The sequence below is a fragment of the Podarcis erhardii genome, assembly GCF_964252035.2.
Source record: "Podarcis erhardii genome assembly, chromosome: 6".
NCBI classification, from domain to species: Eukaryota; Metazoa; Chordata; class Lepidosauria; order Squamata; family Lacertidae; genus Podarcis; species Podarcis erhardii.
Window position 1 is genome coordinate 30,273,014 of NC_138510.1, and position 21,374 is coordinate 30,294,387.

The 21,374-nt window shown below is 43.8% G+C and overlaps 1 protein-coding gene across 2 annotated transcripts in view; it reads right to left on the reverse strand.

Moving 5' to 3' along the window:
- CBFA2T2 (CBFA2/RUNX1 partner transcriptional co-repressor 2) overlaps window positions 1–20,575 on the reverse strand; it is a 76,275-nt gene extending 55,700 nt beyond the window's left edge. For both annotated transcript variants that reach the window (XM_081866791.1, XM_081866790.1), the window contains exon 1: window positions 20,421–20,575. In XM_081866791.1, coding sequence (XP_081722917.1) covers window positions 20,421–20,448 — 28 coding nt within the window. In that variant the 5' untranslated portion in view covers window positions 20,449–20,575. The remainder of the gene's footprint in view (window positions 1–20,420) is intronic.
- Between the last annotated feature and the right edge of the window lie 799 nt (window positions 20,576–21,374).

Sequence of the window (21,374 nt, forward strand, 5' to 3'; positions counted from 1 at the left end):
TGCCATTTTTGGTACCAGTTCCAGTTGGCTGATCCTAGAGTTCTAGTTTGAAAAACAAAAGGTAGATCCTATAAGCTTGAGGTTGGTCCGATTCAGTCCTAAACGGTTGTCCTCATCAGGAAACCTCCCACAGAGGAAACAGATTTAGGGCATTCGGCATATGAACTTTCTAACACAGCAAGCTTTTCACAGGAAAAAAAATGAGGCAGCAAACCAGCTTGGAGGAGGAGCAGCCAATGCCAGGATTTTGCAACCCAGACAGCAACAGCTCAGTGTAAAGAAATAATACTGCCTGCAATGACCGGGAAAATGCTTTGAAGCTGTTTTATTTTCTTCATGTAAGAAATTTCCATGCAACAAGCTAGGAAAACCAAAGTTTTGAGCACAGAAGACTATTCATATCTGCATCCTCGATGTGGTTTCCGAGTTTTAAGCCAGTATTTCTGTACCTATCACAAGCCATTTCCACAATTTCCACAGAAGTTGAACTTGTGCTGACTTTTGTTAATTGTGATGTTGTCATACAACCCTTCCCCTTTTGCTGCTAGCTTTTACCCTGGAAAGAGGTCTCTAACTATTAGCATTTATCAAAATGCTGCCACTGGCATGGAGATTATTTAGGAATGCAATAGCAAACACTCATAGGACCACTTCCCAGCACTTTGCCTAGCATGGGCTTGTCTTTGCCCTCCCATGCTATAAACAGGCTGTGGGGTCTACAGGACTTTCCATATCATGAGATAAATGGTACCCACTTCCTTTCACCCCTCCCTGTCGCATCTCCCCCTCACTTTTTTTAAAAGCTAAAGCATAAGATGATCCAGTGCAGAGGCAACATTGGTGTACCACTGAGGTACTTACAACATTTATTAGGATCCATACCACTAAAGTAGGGAAGTGATAGAGACCACCTTCCTGGCTGATGAGCTTTAAATACACCTTTATTGCCCTCTTTCTTTGGAATGCAAGAATCATTAGTCCTCTTCGGGCAAACACAATGGGGCAAGCATGCAAACCCCATCTCCAGAGACCCTGGCCATTCTAGTTGCACTTCAGATCTTCCTGTGTTGAGAGAGGGGGGTGTGAAGGAGGGTTTTAAGAGCACTGGGTAAACATGTTTAGAAGCCTCGTTGTGATAGTGAAACCCCCGCAAACACAGGAAGGTCTGGTGTAAGGTCATGTAAGGGATAGCTTCTCCTCAATTTCTGCCCACAAATAGAAAACATTGCCCACAAATGGTTCCCTGTGAAAGACCAGAAGTATTTTCTGCCTGGGGAAATAACTTCTATTCAGGACAAATGCCTCAGATTAGAAGACCTGTACAGGTATAATTACTCAGTATGCATGAGTCAGCATGCTATTAATATGTTAATACCAGCACAGCAGCAGCTAAGAGGAAAAAAGGCTGCAACCCTATGCAATTACTGGAGAGTATATCCTAAGTTCAAGTAAGCATGCAATGAAATCCATGCCCCATTGATTTTAACGGACTCAGACAGTGTGCAGTGTAACTGAATACTCTCGACACTTTTACAACAAGCTGCTGTCAGACTGTTTCTTAAGGAATCTGATTTAGGGATGCAGGGTCAATTTTGCTGTGGTAAGATAGCTACTCCTCTCCTCATAGCATAAGCTCAAGTAGGTCTCTCCTTTATAACTTTTGTGAGTATTTAAACAACATAAATCAATGCTGAGGGGGCATTTTTACACTTCTGACCCTGATCCAGCACCTAAAGAATAATTTGCTACACAAACTGACCTCTTCAAAAAGACTCCTGCTCTGTGCAATAGCTGGAACCATCTTGCAGTAAGGGATCTACAAATGTGCTCAGACAGCAATTTCAACGCTTCTGAAAAAAACTCCTGAATTGCCACCCCACACTCACTATATTTTAGTTAAGTTTTGGTAGTGCTACAGTTATAAGAATTTTAAGGTCATATATAAAAAAAATAAATGTTCATAACTGTATATATAAACCAAATGTCTGAAACCCCACAGATTAGGTCCTGAACAAATTGACCTCAAATATTTCTCTGCAAGGTCAAAGTGGGAAACCTCCCCATTGTCTCTTTCCTCACAAATCCTGTCTTAAGGGCACATTCAAGATATGAACAGGGTGTGAGCCTGTGACCTATGACCTAGATTCAGGAACTAAGTAGTTATAATAACAAGAGTGGCCAAAACCCAGATAATGCAATCAGGTAACTTGCCAGACAGGAGATAAACAACACACTCAGATTTCTGTTGTAGACCGCCTTTTCAGTGATGTAGGTATGATGTATCTGGGGGGGGGTGGTCTTGGGCTACACCCCTTCTGTGATGTATGATGTTTCTGGGGGTGGTCTTGGACTCCAGGGTGGGCAATTAAAATGTCTATATAAGGGCTTGCATGCATGGCTCTGGGTCCTCCTCCTCTCTCTTGCGTGTGGGGGAGCACCCTGTTGCAACAGTTAATAAAGATCAGGCTCACTAGCTGCTTTGTTTCTCAGTATTTTCTGGTTGGTCTCTGTTATTTTCTCCTACCGATAGAGAACCTACAAAAGGACTCTATATGGGCTCTTGGGTACCCCATAAGGGAAAAGGAGCAGGTTTTTTTATTTATATCAGCTACCGAAGGCCAAATAAGGTCTAATGAATAAATGCCAACTGACCCTCTGTCACTGCAATCAGAACCGTGAAATGGGAATAAAATAATAATAATAATAATAATAATAATAATAATAATAATAATAATAATAGAAAAGAACAAAGTGCTCCCCTTGAAAGAAGCAGTTTGGAACCCTATTCTAGAATCTGACTACCTCCAACATGTCTGTCTCACACCTCCAGGCACTGGTTCAACATTTGAACAGTTTTAATTTGGAAATGGTCTGTCATACTGCTTAGGATATTGGATACCATCAATTAAACTGGGATCAGTTTACACTTGAAGTTTCAGGAAGCAAATTAATTACTCTCAAACCTCGATACTGCCAGAGAATCGTGTCAGCTGCAGGATATGGGGGAAGAAAGCAGCCACCTCCTGAACTATAAATTGAAAAGGAGAAATATTAAAAATTGCAACTTGAATTAGATATTTATGTTCTACTCTTCTGTCCAATAAGGATCCCCAAGGAAAAAAATATTGTCACCAATTAAAAAATAAATAAGCTAGCCAGCAATATGGCAGCAGAAAAAGCAAAAACAAAAAAACTGATGACCTGTAAAACTAACCACACATTAAATAAATACAGTATTGAGTTGTATCCAACTACCGTATTTTTCGCCCTATAGGACGCACTGTCCCATAAGGCGCACCTAGTTTTTTTGGGGGGGGGGAAATAAAGGGGGAAAAAATTATTTCCCCCCCAGGCGCGGGGCTGGGGCGGGGGAGGCCCGCCCGAGCTTCCCCCGACCCCAGCCCCCAAACAGGCAGCTCTCTGCAAGCCGTGGGAGCCCAGGGCTGGCTCACTCCGCTTGCGGAGAGGTCCGCGAAGCCTGGAGAGCGAGAGGGGTCGGTGCGCACCGACCCCTCTCGCTCTCCAGGCTTCAGCGAAAGCCTGCATTCGCCCCACAGGACGCACACACATTTCCCCTTCATTTTTTGAGGGGAAAAAGTGTGTCCTATAGGGTGAAAAATACGGGTCAGTTTTACTCAGCGTAAACCGACTGAAATTGATGGACCTATCTTGTCACGAGCAATAATTACAAGTCTACTCCAAACATGGCTGAAACTGAATATACCGTATTTTTCGCCCTATAGGACACACTTTTTCCCCTCCAAAAATGAAGGGGAAATGTGTGTGCGTCCTATGGGGCGAATACAGGCTTTCGCTGAAGCCTGGAGAGCGAGAGCCTCTCGCTCTCCAGGCTTCAGGAAGCTCTGCGCAACTCTCCGGAGCCCGGCGCCAAGCTGCGCCGGCCTCCAGAGGGTCGCACAGAGCTGCCTGCCCTGCCGGGCTCCGCGCAGCTCTGCACGACCCTCCGGAGTCCGGTGCCAAGCCACGCCGGGCTCCGGAGGGTTGCGCAGAGCTGCCTGCATTCCAAAGCCTCGGGCGCACTGAAGAGCGCGCCCAGGCTTTGCACAGCTGTCCGCAAGCCTGGAGAGACCGGCGCGGCTCCCTAGGCTTGCGGATAGCAGGCTGTTCTGGGGGCTGGGGTCGGGGGAAGCTCGTGCCTGGGGGGGGGAATTTTTCTTCTTCTTTATTTCCCCCCCCCCAAAAAAAACTAGGTGCGTCCTATAGGGAGGTGCGTCCTATGGGGCGAAAAATACGGTAAATCACTGATCCTAAACATCCTCTGAAATAGCAGTAATGTCTAAAACTTAGCACAGAGGGAACCAAACGGCTCCACAAAGTGAGGCTTTGCAGAGCCTAGATGCCACTATCAAAAAGGCCTCAACTTCCAAGGACATTTACTCTATTTCAGATAATCCAAGGGAGATAAAACAGGGCCTCTTTTGATGAGCTCACAGCAAGAAAGTTCATTTCATCAGACCTGTATGCATATTCATGTAGATATATGAATAACCTGTCTTCTACAACCCTTTTCAGTGTAAGCTTAAAACACTCTTTATTTAGGCAACCTTATATTTTGTCGCCTAACTTTATTTAGACAACATGCAAACACTGACATATCTTGCCCTTTTCTGCTGTTACTTTTAATTATTTATAAATCTTTTTAACTACGATGATAGAATTGTAACTTATAATATCTTGTAAACTGTTGAGAGGTTTTGCTACAATGAAGTGATGTGTAAATTTTGTTAAACAAACAAAAATAACAGGGAAATGTAATATTAGAGTTTTGTATAACTAAGTTCCAAAATTCAGTCCCACCTGTGCCTAAATCAAGGGGCGGGGGAGTGATCAGATGAACAGCTTAAGACCTTACTTGGGAGAGGATGTTAGTAGTGAGAAAGATGCTTCTGTAGTTAATTATGCCAATGCAGCAATTTGTTATGCATGACAACAGGGAGTTCATACCTTTGTGGAACTACAAAACAAGGCAACAAAAAGTCTTTGGCTGAATAGCTGTCTGAACAAGATAGGAGAGGAGTGTTGGTGGCACTACAACCCCTCTGAACTCTCACCACTGGACTCCTAGAATTAGAGTCCAATGACAACTGGAGGGCTTGAAGTAAGTGTTTCGAATGTACGAATTATAAAATTGTAGTTTCAAACTGCCTTCACTACTAGCGACACAATAACCTTGTTGCGAATCTCCAGATTTTTAGCTTTAAACCTAAATACATTTTTCACACACATTAAAAATAACACCTAAGGTTCCCTTACATTATTTTTGAGGTGTGTGGATTGTCTTCACGTGAGCTGTAATGCAGAAGAGAATCAGAATGTGCACTGGTACAAATAAGTAAATGTGCTTGGTCTTTACTGTTTTGGCTCCAGGAGACCTACAAATTTATTGTGGCATAAGCTTTTGTGGACTACAGTGGTACCTCGGGTTACAAACACCTCGGGTTACAGACTCCGCTAACCCGGAAGTAGTACCTCGGGTTAAGAACTTTACCTCAGGATGAGAACAGAAATCGTGCGGCAGTGGCGTGCCGGCAGCGGGAGACCCCATTAGCTAAAGTGGTACCTCAGGTTAAGAACGGACCTCCGGAACAAATTAAGTTCATAACCAGAGGTACCACCGTTTAATCAACTTCATCAGAGGCATGAAGTGTTATCTGGTGGCAGGCACACGTAGGCATGGTTGTGGGGAGGTGGGAATGATAAATAGAAAAAGTCCAGAGAAAATGAAATAAGGAAAGTAAAGATAAAGGTAGCTCTCTCTTCTCCCCCCCCCCCACCCGCCCACTAGGAAAAACAACCCAAATTGTGTATTCAGGGTAACGCCTCATGCATGCAGTGCTGTTCAAGAAAGCTTACTACACCATAATGAATTTGCTAATTTCTAAGGTGCCAGAAGACTGCTGTTGAATTACATCTTGATCAGTGCTTTTGTTAAGCAGATCCTGTATTTATATTTAAACAAAAACCAACTTAGGATGCAACCCTATACTGACTTACCCAGGATGAAGCCACATTGAATTTTAAAGGATTTTAAGTACAGGATTAAACTGTTATGCTATGAGTGTGTTAGTATCGGTTTTAAGGGGCTCTTCCAACCATTTACATAGTGATCCTCCTTGCAGCCAATATTGTATTATTCAAACAAAAAAAATTTAATTTGCAGGTTCAATACTGGAATTCTTCCCTCTCATCCTTTCACTGATCCCAACCTCCCAATTTGTATAGTATCTCCAAATATCAGTGTGCATATATATATAGAGAGAGAGAGAATGAATATGGCCAGGGGAGGAAAAAAGACAGACCTTTTTGTGCCTGGCCTGGCATTCCAAGCTCTCCACTCGTGGCTCCATGAAGTCTGATTCAGCAACAGTGCTGGGAGCTATTAGTTTACGAAGGACCAGCACGCCCACCCAAGCGCAGACGACTGCGAGGGGCTCCTCTTACACCACCACCATGTGCCTTTCATTCTGCCTTAGAGGAGGAGGCCTGAAAGGTTGTGGTTTTCACTTAAGACAGGAAACCAATCAAAAGCCAGAATGGCCAGGGGAGAAGGGAGCAGAGGTCAAAAGGAGAATTACAGGATCTCTTCCAGACTGCATGGCTGGCACAGGAGATATTAATTAATGTGCAATTTATTGGGAGGATTTGGCACCATCACCGTCCATTAGCTTAGTTCAATGTAAACTAATGTGCATTTCGTCCTTCCTTCTTTGCCCTTATTCCACCTCTCCCTTCTGTTTATAGATCTGGGGAACAGCCACTCTTGTCTCCAGTCTCGCTTTTCCTCTTCAGCCATTCTCTTTCCTTTCCCCACAGGAAGTAGGTGTCAGTAACTGCATGTTGACCTTCCTTACACCATCCTGTTCCAATAACTCTTTCAATCTTTCTCTCATATATATATTTATTTTAAATATATATATAAATGAATGTTATCTGTTGACAGAACACAACAGTTCTCTTGCAGCAGTGATGCAGATACCTACAAAACAAACTACAGTACTTCTATATTTTTAAAACAAACAGCAGGTCTAAAAACATATCAAACAAACTAGAAACTAGCATTTCTAGCACAAAACAACTTTCAAATGACAAGCCTCCATGGCATGTAAAACGTATAGGTAGGGCAACCATACAATATAACCACAACTCAGACCCATGGCAACTTGAAGACCATTTGTGACCCAGGCAACTTTGTGGCAGTATTTCCTAAATAGCCTTTTTTTAAAAAAGTGCTCCTGCACCTTCTCTCACCTTCAGTGTTTACAGCAGCATTTCCTCATTCATACCAGCCTTTTAATTGTATTGGGTAAGCTGCTTTTGAGAGACAGGTTGACTTAATCAATGCTATTTCTATTTATTTCCACAAACTTATATCCTTCCTATTCTCCCAATGGGAACACAGGCCACCTAACGATGCAAATTACAAAAACAATCAAATTCACTGATATGCAAAGTAATCATAACAAGCAGCAGAATGAGCATGGGGAAATTGTGCAGCCCAAAGTCATGGCAGAATAAGAAGTGTTTACAGTAAGTTTAAAAACAGCTGAAGTGGGGACAACCAAAGGGGGGAAAATGGGAGAGTTCCATATCTGGTGGCCGGTACCAAAAACGCCCTTTCGTATGCCACCACCCAGGTATGTCATAGGCAACCAGTGCAAAAATTGGAGTATCAGGGTTATATGATCCGCACCTTGCTGCCTCTGATAACAACCAGGCAATGCACAAGCTCCTGGATGTCCTCTCTGGCATTTTGGAGCCTGAGAAGCTCCTTGGTTGGGTCAAGATGGAAGCACAAATCTCACTCTGAACACTGGTAAGAACATACAATCGTCCCTACCATGTGGCAGTAGAGGCTGTGAAAAAGACTTGTCTTGCAGCTCACATGGCATCCTCTACTAGCCAGCCGTCTAATGGTCTGGAGATTACTGGAAGGAGGAACCTCTTGAGCACGTGAAGACCCACTGTGACCAACAGGCTTATGCACTTTTGAGGATAAAGTTGCTTGACTTCAGAGCCATTTTGCACTCGTGGCATGCAGTTTCACTGCCTATTTCAAGTAAACATTTCCTCAGTCTTTTACAAAAGTGTGCAAGCCCTACACTGCTCTCTGACAGCACAAAACCGAGCATAGCACAGTCTAGCACTGCGACGCCTCAGATGGCACCAGTATTACAGTTGGAGCGTTCTGCCTCAAGGAGCCCAAGGAGTGCCCAGCTTGAGCAGCCTAATCATCCCTGGTATCACTGCAGAGACTGCCAAGTAGGGGGACCAACTGTGGCAGGGACACCTGTCCGATAGGAAATAGACTAAAACCAGCCATTCATTTCACACAGGCCAGTAAACAGCTGTCAGATGGTAATAACTTCATCAATGCCAACCTGGGCTGCAGCTGATCCAGTGACCTCCAAGTGAAAGGCTCCATATGCCATTCCTAATCTCCTATAAGCCATTTAGCGTTTGCAAATAATTAGTCAAGCTTTTTTTCCATTTCTTGTCAAAAATGCAGTTTAAATACAGCTGGGGGGGGAGGAATTAGTCGATCAATTGCAACAACTTATCAATTGATTCATTAATGCATTACAGAGGCACAGCACTAATTAAAAAGCATTGTACCCTAAAGGGAGCCAGATCTACAACAGTGCTCTGGTAGAAAGGGAAGCATGGGCATTAATGCTGCTGGCATTGCCATTAACAAGCTTGATGCATGTCTCTTCCTTTCTCCAAAGTTAAGCAACTGCGATGCTTAACATCTGGGCTAGAAAACACAACTGGCAAGAGGAGACAGGTTTCTAGAATCTTTTGTAAAATCCTGTTTTTACTTTATTGATTTCATTTTATTACTTACCAAGGCAGTTGTTTCTGTTCAATGTTGGGGGGTTTTTTGAGTTATACATCACCTTCTTTTCAAGAGCATGAGGGAAAGAATCTGAAGAAATTCCTGACTTCGAGAATATAACTTGTCACCCTAAAAACTCCAGTTAAGAAACAACTCTCAAAGATTCACAGGTGTAGAAGCATTACACCTGGTTGCTCTCTGACCGCACAAGTTGTTTTCCCCCCTCTTCAGCCATGAACATTAAAACCTTTTAATTAATTGCAATTTACTACATTTAGCTCTGGAGTAGAACCAAAAGAGGAAGTTCAGAAAGGACTGCTACGTGTGAATGCTGCTGATCATCAGTTTGCCCGCCTCAAAACACTCTCAGCCTTTCTGGACAAAGAAATGACTTCTGCATGGCGTTGCTGCAAACTTAAAAACTGGCACATGCTGAGTGTGGCAGCCTGTGTGTCAGAAGAACATGTGGCAGCCCCAGGTGGCCTTCAGCAAAATCTGCCTGCCTACAAAGAAGTTCAACAGCTTGATCTCATCTTCCTCCCTACAGTTCCCCACAAAAGATGGTTAGCATCCAGCCACATTAGCATTTAGCTACATTAATGCTAATGTAACAGCACCTCCAGAGGAAACAGGGGAGGGGAGGAACGTTTTAATGATTTCGTAAGAACATTAGGACTTCCTGATTCAGCAGACTTGAACAAAATACTAATAATCAAGGCTTCATTAGATATAAGTCTTAGGGGCTTATTTTGCCTCAGCGGCTCAACTTAAGATGACTAGAATTCCAACAAAAGAGTTCAAACACGCTGATGTAAAAACACTCTGATTCCAGGACCATCCATGGGCTGGATTTAGAAGGCGATTGGGCCGCATCTGGCCCCCGGGCCTTAGTTTGCCTACCCATGCTATACAAGCCTGGCTCTGAGAGTTGCTAAGACAGAGACCATCTGGGAATCGCATAGAAGCTGCTCCAACCAATCTGAAGTGCTGCACCACACACAATGGGCAGTACACAATTTCCATTGAAAGTAGGCAGACCTACATCTGCTAAGAAATCCCACTGAGTCTGAGTATCAAACAAATTCATGACACACTCTAGCAGTGCTATGATGTAGATGCAAGTATAGATTGTCAAATATGCCGCCACACAGTTCCAAATCCTAGTTCCTATTCGCCACAGCCACAAGTGCCTTTTTCGTGGGCTTTAAAGAACTCATATAATCCTGAGAACTTTCAGATCACTGATCTTTAAAAAGTTGTGCCAAGTTAAGGGTAAATGGCCATTGACACACAAATGCTATAGAGTTCAGAAGCAAAGATACCGTTTCAGTTTTTCTGGAAGCAGCCTTGTAACATAATGTTGTTAGCTGTTCACCAGTGAAAAACCATAAATTACATTTCAGACATGATTTAGCACTTTGGAAATATTTCCACAACGCAATATCCAATCCACAGGCAAACGAGAAATAAATATATTTTCAGATGGCTGTGTTTTAATGCTGAAAACTAAGCTAAAAAAATACATTTTATGTATATAGGGGTTGCATGAATTAGAGCAATTGCGAAATTTTGAGCCTTTCTTCCAAAATTCTGTGGCATCAGACACTGAGAATAGATCCAACAGAACGCAACTCATGCTTGCAACCTAACATTAGCACACACCAACACCACGACCAGTCATAAGTACAGGATGGCTGGCAAGAACAAAGCAAAGTTATGCAGGAAGCCAGCCAGATAAAAGTGCATTCCAATTTGCCCTTCCTCATAACTCTGAGAGAGAGAAAATGCCCAGCAGGAGCTGGGTGGGGGATTTCTCCACCTGGCTCTGCCATGAGGTGACAGCCTGGAGAATCCTGTTGTTTTCAGCATAGATATATTATTTCCCCCAGTGAATTTCTAGCAACTGTTCAGTCAAAATCCATGTCAGAATCAGAATTTGCTCCAAAGAACAAGCAACCTATAAATGGTTCAGCAGCATAAATCTTCTCTCTAAGCTAGTTGGATGGAATCGCCATCTCTTTGACTGTTTGAAAGGGGTATATTTCCAAGGAGCCCAGGGCTCAAGAAGACCGTGACTACTTGCCCGCTTTCTCAGACAAGCCTCGCTGAAGATTGAAAGACTGGGTTTTGTCAGATTCTAAGTGTTATGTAAAACAGGCCCAGGTATTGTCTTTTACATTTCCCTTGTGGCCTGTGCAACAGTCCACTTGTAAAAAGGGGGTCTGTTGAATGAATACATGTACAGTGTACAAAGATCTTTTTTGCTCAGGACAAATTTGCTGTTCAACACATGGCCAAACTCTCACACAATAAATTAACTGTTTGGCAGCCGCTGAGCTATTTGCTGGAGCCAAACCAATTAGGCCTTTAATGTGATCCCAATTTCCTTTTTCTGAGAATAAGAGGAAAGGAGGGGAAGAGGAAAGGAGGGGAGGGTGCATAAGTAAGTAAATCCCCTCTTGCTTTATAAATCCTTGCCAATCATTCCAGATAAACCTGTCACCCACAGCTCTCAGATCTACATTCACACTCCTAAGCTCACAAAGAGGGCATGGGGCTGATCACACATGGCGTTCAGCATGTCCGACTACCAATATGTGTTTTCCATAGTTTCAAAATTCAATCATTTAAAAAATATTTACTGAGCTTTGTCTTTAATCAAAAAAACATGGCCAGAGATAAAAACAAGCTCAGCACAAGTTACTGTTTCGGTTTTTGGAATGCCAGAAAAGCCTGTGATGTCACCAGATAAAGCTCAGTTCTGCACCCTGGAGAGTATTATGGTCTGCTTTAGGATTAAAAGAGTTGAGGCAAGACCCTTTAGGCCCCAGAGCCCAGAGACACACATGGAAATGGCTTAAGAGACAAGAGGGGAGAAGAAATGGGTACCGTTACCTTTCCAAGTGTGACAGAATAGAAAGGGGAGAATAATTCTCTCACGCTTCCTTTGGCAAACCTTATGCAGCTTTCATGGGGTTTGTGAAAAGTCTGCCAGCCAGGAGCTAGTCCACAGCCTTGATGAGGTTCAATAAAGTGTGGAATTTGCTACCAGAAGATACAGTGATAGCTGCCAACTTGGACAGTTTTCAAAAGGAATTAGCTTTATCCTCCATGAATTTGTCTATCAATAGCCACTTGTCATTTGTAGCTATATATTACCTCCAGTATCAGGGGTGACATCTCAGCATACCAGTTGCTGGGGGATGAAACTGGGAGAAAATGATTAAGCTCGTGTTCTGCTTGTTCCAAAAGGCTTAGTCCAGGGCAGCAGGATCCCCAGGGAGGAGCAAAGTGCCCATCACCTCCTCTCTGGGAGCCTATTCATTCAGGTTTGCAGTAAGCCATAGTTTAGCTTAGCACGGCATGGGAACCAAGTCAGTGTTTCCTGTGAAGTGTATCGAGCTCCTGTGATCCACAGGGCAATGAAGGAGGAGGCCATCTCCTCCTAAGAGACCATAAAGAGAAACAAAGTAAGCAAGGAGCAGAAGAACACACTGATGAGTTCGAGTGAACATATATTGTCCAATAAAGCCCAACATTAAGATGGCTCTGCTGAGATTGTATCTTGGCATTTAGAGTGCCAGGAGGATTTCTCCACTGTATTTCAGATAAAACATTTAGGCTCAGTAAAGCATGCTAAACATTTACTCAAGCTAGCTACTTCTTAAAGGATCAGCGGAGAAATGGAAAATGCTAACATTTTAATCTGCCAGTTAGATTTCAGATCCAACACCCAGTAAGATAATATTATGATGGCAGTAGGTGGAGTGCCAAGATCCAAAATCAGAGCAACTGCTCATCATCATGGATGCCTTAGCTGAGATTCCTGCATTGCCGGGGGTTGGACTAGATGATTCACTTGCTCCTTTCTGTACCTCCCTGAATCAACTTTTAGTAGGAAGCCTAGGCAAATAATCTCCCACCACCACCACCTTGCATCTGCTATGATTTCATACGGCTTGAAATCAATTAAGTATTTTAGAAGTACTGTAAAACCCAAACCTGCCCAGTGCAGTTTGCAATTTCCAAGGAGAATACTGGCAAGCGACCAGGGTTATTGCAATGAACAAGAAATTGTTACCAGAGAAAGGGCAGTATATAAATCTAAATAAAAAGAAATGCTACATATTTCAAGACAGTTTGCCAGAAGTAGCAGGGGGGAGGTTATTACAAAAGTATTAAATAAAATAGTGGAAATGTTTTTAAATGTTTGCATGAATAATAAAAAGTGGGTACCCAACACCTAAAAGATAGCAAAGTTGGTTCTGCACATATTTAATTCCATGGAGGACACACCACTACCAAAACAGCCCCTTTTTATGCAAGCCTCATCTCCAGCAGAGATGTTTATATAGAGAAAGGCCCCATCTGTACTATACATTTAAAGCAGTATTCATATCACTTAAAACAGTCATGTCTTCCCCTCCCCCAAGAATCCCGGGAACTGTAGTTTATTAAGGATGTTGAGAGCTGGTAGGAAACTCTTATTTCCTTTACAGAGCTACAATTCCCAGAGTGGTTTATCAATCAATCCCTCTTTTCAGGAAACTTTAGGTCTGCCAGGTGAAGAGGGGTCTCTTAACAACTCTCAGCACCCTTAACAAACTGCACAGTTCCCATGATACTTTCGGGGAAGCCAGACCTGTTGAAATTAGCATGATCCTGCTTTAAATGTATAGTACAGATGGGGCCAAAGTTATTGGTAACGACCTTAGTATGCAGGCAGGTTGGTACGGAAGGAATTGCTCCTTCAAGTACAGTGGTACCTCAGGTTACAGACGCTTCAGGTTACAGACTCCGCTAACCCAGAAATATTACCTCGGGTTAAGAACTTAATTCGTTCCAGAGGTCCATTCTTAACCTGAAACTGTTCTTAACCTGAGATACGACTTTAGCTAATGGGGCCTACCACTGCTGCTGCTGCTGCACCGCCGGAGCACGATTTCTGTTCTCATCCTGAAGCAAAGTTCTTAACCCAAGGTACTATTTCTGGGTTAGAGTCTGTAACCTGAAGCATTTGTAACCTGAGGTACCACTGTACTACGGTCCCAAGCCATTTAGACCTTTATAGTTAAGCACCAGACTTTGAACTGGGACCAGGAACAAATGGGTAGTCAGTGAAATTCTTTGAAAACAGGCAAGATGTGAGCCAAGCATGTAGTGCCAGTCAAAACTTGGGTGGCTGCATTCTGCACTAACTGAAGCTTCCAACCCATTTTGAGAGGCAGCCTTATATAACCCAGATGGGCATAGCTGTCAACTTTTCCCTTTTCTTGTGAGGAATCCTATTCGGAATAAAGGAATTTCCCTTTAAAAAAAGGGAAACATTGCCAGCTATGCAGATGGGATGTTACAAGAGGATGACTAACTTGTGGCCAGATCTTCTCTGTCCAGGAGTGGTCATAACTGGGGAATCATATCTAGATCAGGGAATCCTGTTCCTTCAAGAAGAAGAATATTCCTGGATCTAAAGAATATTAATCTAGTACAGATTGTTGCTCCTTTCTACAGAAGACAAGACCTTTGTACAAAATTGATATTTTGGCTCTTTGAACCTGTAAGCAGGTTTAGTAGTCTTCTTCCCCCCCCCCCCATCAATACCAACAAAACGTTAAAGTCAATAGGGTTATCTTAGTGCAGAACCAATATCAGCAGGTCAAGCAGCTGAACTGCATGAACTCAATGTATTGACTCTATTAGATCTTAAAAGTTGAAGTAACATCCCTAATTATAATGTATACTCACTGCATTTCTGGAGTTAAGAATTATAACTTTGGCTAAACCTTATATATACTTAAAAGGAGATTGCAATGACCAAAATGATCACAGTTTGGAATAAAGGTCCTTCCAGAAAAAGTTACATTTTTTGGTTTAGAAAAATGGCTATCAAGAGGTAAGCAACATTTAGCCTAAGTGCTAAATGGAAAGCTCTTTGTTACTCATAGGACTTAAACCTTCTGTTATAAAGAGTTGACAGCCTTCACAGTTTTTGGAGTGCAGATTGAAAGAAGAAGAAGACATCCAAAAAGCAGAATAAATCAAATGGCTTTTCTTATAAATAATTCAACAATATGGATTCTATCCAACTAAGATTTACTCAGAGTAGACCCACTGAAATTCAGGGGCTTTTCGCAATTAGCATCACAGTTTCCCAACCCTGGAGATGGTCATCACCCCCTCCCCACTCCATCCCGCCCAATAAAGGTATAATCCTGAACTCAGCATGCCACTTAAGGAACTTGCAACACCTTTTTAAAAAGGTATTGTGCTTAAGTAGCCCATCTCCTTCAATAAAGAACACAGTTAGATGCTAATTATGGTCCTGCATCTAAACCACAAATTGTTATTCAAGGGATAGACAGGTTCCTTGAGATTCCTGCATTGTAGGGGGTTGAGTCTGACCTAGATGACCCTCAGAGTCCCTTCCAACTCTTTAAGTCTATGATTCTGTTTCTACAATCAGCACAACCATCACAAAGTGAGACACATTTCAACTTCCTTTATATTCCTCTGAATATTTTACAAAGGACAGGATTCTGAGCCCAGAGGCATTATCTTTTCAAGTGCATAAGGATTCGTTGTAATCAAGAAGTAGATCTCCTAAGAGAATGTCATTTACTTTGTTCTTCCAAACTTACTCCCACATTCTTAAGGGAGGGCAATACTTTTCCATATCTCTTCCAAAATACAATGTACTAAGTCATCAGAAAAAGGCTCATAAATAAGCCAGTCTGATGAAGAGGATAGAATGTTGAGTTTCGATATAGGAAACCGAATTTCCAATTCCCACACTGCTTTGGAGCCCATTAGATAGGTTTGGGTAAGTTTACTGTCTCTTAGCTTAACCTACCTCCCACCTTCAGTTCAGTTCAGGCTTCAGTGTGCCATAATGGTTAGAGTACTGGACTTTGACCTGGGAGACCTTGGGCCAGTCACAGTCTCTTAGCCTAACCTACCTCACAGGGTTATTGTGAGGATGAAATGGGGAGAAGAATCATGTATACCACCTTGAATCCTTGGAAGATAAAGGTGGTATATAAATGTAAATAAATAAATAACACATTGCTTCCTTTTCCTCAGTAGGAAAACACAATACAAAAAAGATGTCCTTTGCTGCATTACAGTCCAGTAAGATTCACTGGTTTTTCTACTTCCCATTCCTCAAAGCAGCACAGCCCATTTGAAGAGGAGGAGGAAGGGGCAGGAAAACACCGCACAGATACAATGTCAGTACCTTACTGATCAAGGGGAGCGGGTGGCGCTGTGGTCTAAACCACAGAGCCTAGGGCATACCGATCAGAAGGTCGGTGGTTCGAATCCCCGCAATGGGGTGAGCTCCTGTTGTTCAGTCCCAGCTCCTGCCCACCTAGCAGTTCGAAAGCATGTCAAAGTGCAAGTAGATAAATAGGTACCGCTCCAGCAGGAAGGTAAACGGTGTTTCTGTGCGCTGCTCTGGTTCGCCAGAAGCGGCTCAGTCATGTTGGCCACTTGACCCGGAAGCTGTCTGCAGACAAACACCAGCTCCCTCAGCCTACAGAGCGAGTTGAGCGTTGCAACCCCAGAGTCGTCTGCGACTGGACCTAACAGTCAGGGGTACCTTTACTGATCATGGTTAGCAAAATTGTTATCCCAAAAGATGTTTCTAGCCACAGAGGTCACTTCAACCTCCAGTAATACTGCTCGATCTAGGAGCACTCCCAAACTATGCACCTGCCACTTCAGAGGAAGTGCAACCTCATCTAGGACAGCCTATGTCAGTGGTTTTCAACCAGTGTGCCTCTGCCCCTCTTTCCTTCCCTCCCTCCTCTGATGCCCTCTCGCACCTCTGCCTCCCAAAGGCTTGCATAGCTGTTTGTTGCAGCCCTGGCTAAAAGCACCCCAGGCGAATGGTGCCTCATGGGCTGGCCAGGGGGTGCTTCCCAGGCCCCTTGAATCCTTGGAAGAATCCTCTCTTTGGGGTGGGGGAGGCAGCTCAGAGACCAGGGGCGACAGCTGCAGCTGCCCAGAGGACTCCCAAGAAGAGGGGAGGCTGAGGGAAGGGAGGGTATTCAAAAAAGGGTGAGAGGTTGCCAGCTCTGCAGGCAAGGGGTGACATAACTCCTGAGCCCCACAGGGGTGCCGCAGAAAGAATGTAGCTGGTCAAGGGAGCCGTGGACCCAAAAAGGTTGAAAAACCTCTGGCCAGGTTTAGGAAGCCCTCAACCACAGGACCATTGACTTGTCAGAATTGGTTTATTGGCCCTCATCCAGCCTACCAATGTTTCCAAGCACTAATCCGGGATGTGCACAGCCTCACCCAACACAGATGACACAGAGAAATAGAGCTCCACACTGGCAACAACTCAGGGGGTTGCGGCATTTTTAAACATTATTATAATCATCATCACCACCACCACCAACATCTTAGAACCATTTGCAGATACACTTTTTTAATATGTTGGTTAAGAAAGTAAACTAGGCTGTGGTCCTTGCAGAAGATATTTCTGGGGTTATCGAAGAAGACTTGGAGCCATCTGCTAGTCAACAGGAAGGGCTGGATCAAACCCACAGTTTAAGTTCACTATCTTGTTTCCAACAGAAACAAAACACCAGAGAATAGCCAGACCTCTATGCCACAGAGAAACTGGCGCATAATCAGACCTCTGAGAGCCCCAAGCCACTCACTCATGAAAGGGGAGAGAACCGTTTTTTAACAAGAAATAAAACTGTTAGAATTCATGTGGAAAGCACACAAATATAGAAAATGCAGCCGTGGTGCAAAAAGAGTGACAAGAGGGTTACAGAGTAACATCAAAGTACTTGTGCACACCTTAAGTCAAATGAATTCACTAGGATGATAATATGAGCACCCACAAACCTGAAAAGAAAATTTGCTGATAAAAAGAGATGGCTGGATCTCTCACACTTCATCTTTTACTACCATTCTCTGAATTCTCTTTGCACACATTTCTCCTGCATAGCACGGGGGCGGGGGGGGGACTATTTTAAACCATATGGATCAGAATACTGGACAAAGAAAAACACTATGGTGAAGCAAGCCACAACAGAAATGGGAATGTTTTTGTGGATGTTGGGACAGAACAGGCAAGGTAGTGAGAAACAGATGTGACTTGACTGAACTGAAAATGCATTGCAGAAAGCAGTGCTTAGGAATGTGTCTAAGAACTTCCAGAGGGGTAGCTGTGTTAAGTCTACTGTAGCAAAAACAAAAGAGTATAGCAGTACCCTTAAAGGCAAACAGATTTACTGTGGCATAAACTTGCATGGACTAGAGCTCATTCCTCAGATGTGTGAAGTGTTACCATCAACTGTCAGATAGTGTGTGTGCATGTGGGTTTATGACAATTTTATGCAACTTTAAATGTATACAAGAGGAGTGCGTGGAGAGCTGGGGTCGATGTACTGGCAAATCTCTGGGTAATTTACAGTAGACAGGCAAGGATTTCTGACTCCAATGGTCTAACAAAAACTAACAAACTAAAACTTTAAAAATATATATTTAAAAAATTGCTGAAAGAGATAACACTTGGGGAAAACCAGGAGTGAATTCACAGGCTGAGCTTGTGTTCAGAGTTGCCCTATTCCTTCATTCCTATGAGCATATTTGCCTGCCCAAACCACTATTTTGCAGCTGGTCTACCTGGTGGATCTTACAGTTCTGGTAAAAAAAAAAAAGCCAAAGTAGATCCTGAAAGTCTGGCATGGACTCTAACCCTGGCATACAAGATATGCACAGCTACTATTTCAAAGTCATAACAGGTGATCTTCCTAGATTTGTTATGCTTATTAGCACCTGTAGTGGGAGAAATAAAAGCACTAATTTGACTTGAGACCTAAGCAAATAGCTTCATGTTTACTGATAAATTCTAGTTCAGCAATTTCCTGCAGGGGACAAAGAGGAAGGACCAAAACATATTGATAAATATCCTCCAATTCCACACATAGGGCTTAAAATATTGAACAACATGCGTGTTCCTTCCAAACCAAGGAGTATTCTTCCTACCTGCCTGTTCTTCACAACTGCACATTCACTGACCTTCTTCAGTTCCTGAGTAGCGCAAACTCACACATACACACTCAATATACACAGAGAGCCACTAAAAACTATTTAATGTAACCATATACATCAGCAATGGGGAAGCAGTAGCCCATCACCACCTGAAGGGACACAACTATGGGCGTAGCCAGGATTTTTGTTGGAGGGGGCAAAACAGATGTGAATTGGTCAATTAAGTATTTCTACTGTTTTACTTTATCTAGGGGGTCAGCTGCACCCCTGACATCCCATAGACACAACTCCCATCATCCCTGACCATCAAGCTGGCTAGGGCTGATGGGACTGGGACTGGGAATCCATCAACTGCTGGAGGTTCTCCATCCCTGACATTCAAACTTTAAAAATCAGAGCCTTGGCCTAACCCATAACATGAGATAGTGAGGTTTATGGTGTAAATTGCACTGTAAGCAGAACACATTTCTTGTGTGTGTCCCACATCCCACATCTAACACTTTACTTTTTTCTAATGACTTCTATTGCAAAGCCATTCTACAGTCTATATTAAGACAGGCAGTACAGTCATGAATATACTTTTTCTTTCCCCAAAGCATATATGCAATTTCTGTATACTAAGGATACATTTACAAAAACATGCAGATTCTACCCAATTATGCTACCATGATAACTTTAATTAACTAATTTGCATTGGTTGGGTCTGCACACATCGTTCCACTGAATACAGAGTTATATAGAACACCGCTACAAGCCAGTTTTCAAATTCTGGGATGCACTCATAGTAAAAAACAGAAATTCATCTTTTATTATGTATGCTATTTATCACAACAAAGCAACAATCCTTTAAACTGCAGACAAAGTACTAAGGGGCAGCTTTACTAGTCTTTAAGAGTCAGGAGCGTGGGGAATGGTTAAGATTTCTCAAAAACATAACTTATTTTAAGACAAACTTTACCACCACCCCTATTATGGAACGAACGGACACCACACACACACAAAGCTGCACAGAGAGAGAGAGAGAGAGGGAGATGGAAAGAAATGAAAGGTCTCCTCCAGAAGGCGCCACTTCTAAATCCCAATGAAACGATCAGTACCGTACATGAAATTAAGAAGAATAAGCGAAATGCGAATAAGAGAAGCCTAAGAGGCCCCAGGTTAAATACAACGGGAGCATCCCGAGACCTTGCAGGAGAGAAGAAGCCCACGGAGTAAGAAATGGGGAGGAGGAGGAACCACAGATGGGAAGCAAAGAAGCCTCCTGGAAAAGCGTGATAAGGAAGGGGAAGGCGAGGAGGATCTGACTTGGGAACGGGAGAAGAAAGAAGAGCGTGCGAGGGGCAGAGGAAGCGCTTGCAAGAAGGGAGTTGGGGAGAACCAGGAAGGGGAAAGACATAACGGAACTGTAATAGGAAGGCGCCCCATCCCTCGAAGTCCTCCTTCCCTCCCCGCCCGGGGCCCCGGGGGGCAGCTCTCCCGGGCGGGACGGCGCTCGCTCGCCCGAGTCGGAGGGGCCCGCCAACCCCCGGAATGGGGAAGAAGAGGCGCGCCTTACACTGGGAGCTTCCCGGGATGCCCACCATCGCGCAGCCGGAGCGGCTCCTTCCCTTTGTTCCGTGCTACTCGGGGCGACGAAGGCGGCGCGGCCACGACGGGAGCGCAGCCGGGGAGGCGGCGAGGGCGGCCAGCGCCGCGCTAGGCCCTTCCGCTTCGGCCCCGCCCCCTGCCGTGACGTCACGCGACTCCTCCCTCCGTAGGAACCGAAGGGGAGGAGGGCTGCCTTGGAGTAGGGGGGGGGGAGCGGGCTGAGGCTGCGGGCCATGTGCGCTCCAGACGCCGCATCGGCACCACCCCTCCCTTCTTTAGGGTTTACCCTCAAGTAATAGCGGAGTTTTACAGCGCGATCCGAGGCATGCTTACTCGGAAGTAGCATTCGCACCCCACAGTGGCACATCTGCGCACATGTGGGTTGCAGTTCGGCACTTCGGTGCATGCGCAACTGCCGAAACCCAGAAGTAACCCTTTCCGGTACTTCCAGCTTTCGGCAGTCCGTATCCCAAAAAAACCTGAAGCATCTGTAACCTGAGGTATGACTGTATTTTTGTGTTTTTACATTGTAAAACACCATGTGATCCTCAGATGAAAATAATAATAATTGATAAATAATATTAATGTGTGGTGGGTAGCAGCCCTGTTAGTCCAGGTAAAATTACCAAGAGCCTTGTGTGGCACCTTAAAGACCTAACTTTTTCTTACGGCATAAGCCCATTTGTCAAGCGTTATCTGTGTATGTACAGAAGAATGTAAGAAGAGCCTCCTGGATCAAGCCAGTGACACATGTAGTCTAGCATCCTGTTATCACAAGAGGCCAACCAGATCATAGAATCACAGAGTTGGTAGAGACCACAAGGGCCACCTCAAGAAAGAGCCTCCTGAGTTTTTCAGCAACCTGGTATTCAGAAGCACTGACTGCAGCCTCCCAACTGTGGAGGCAGAACATATCATGGCT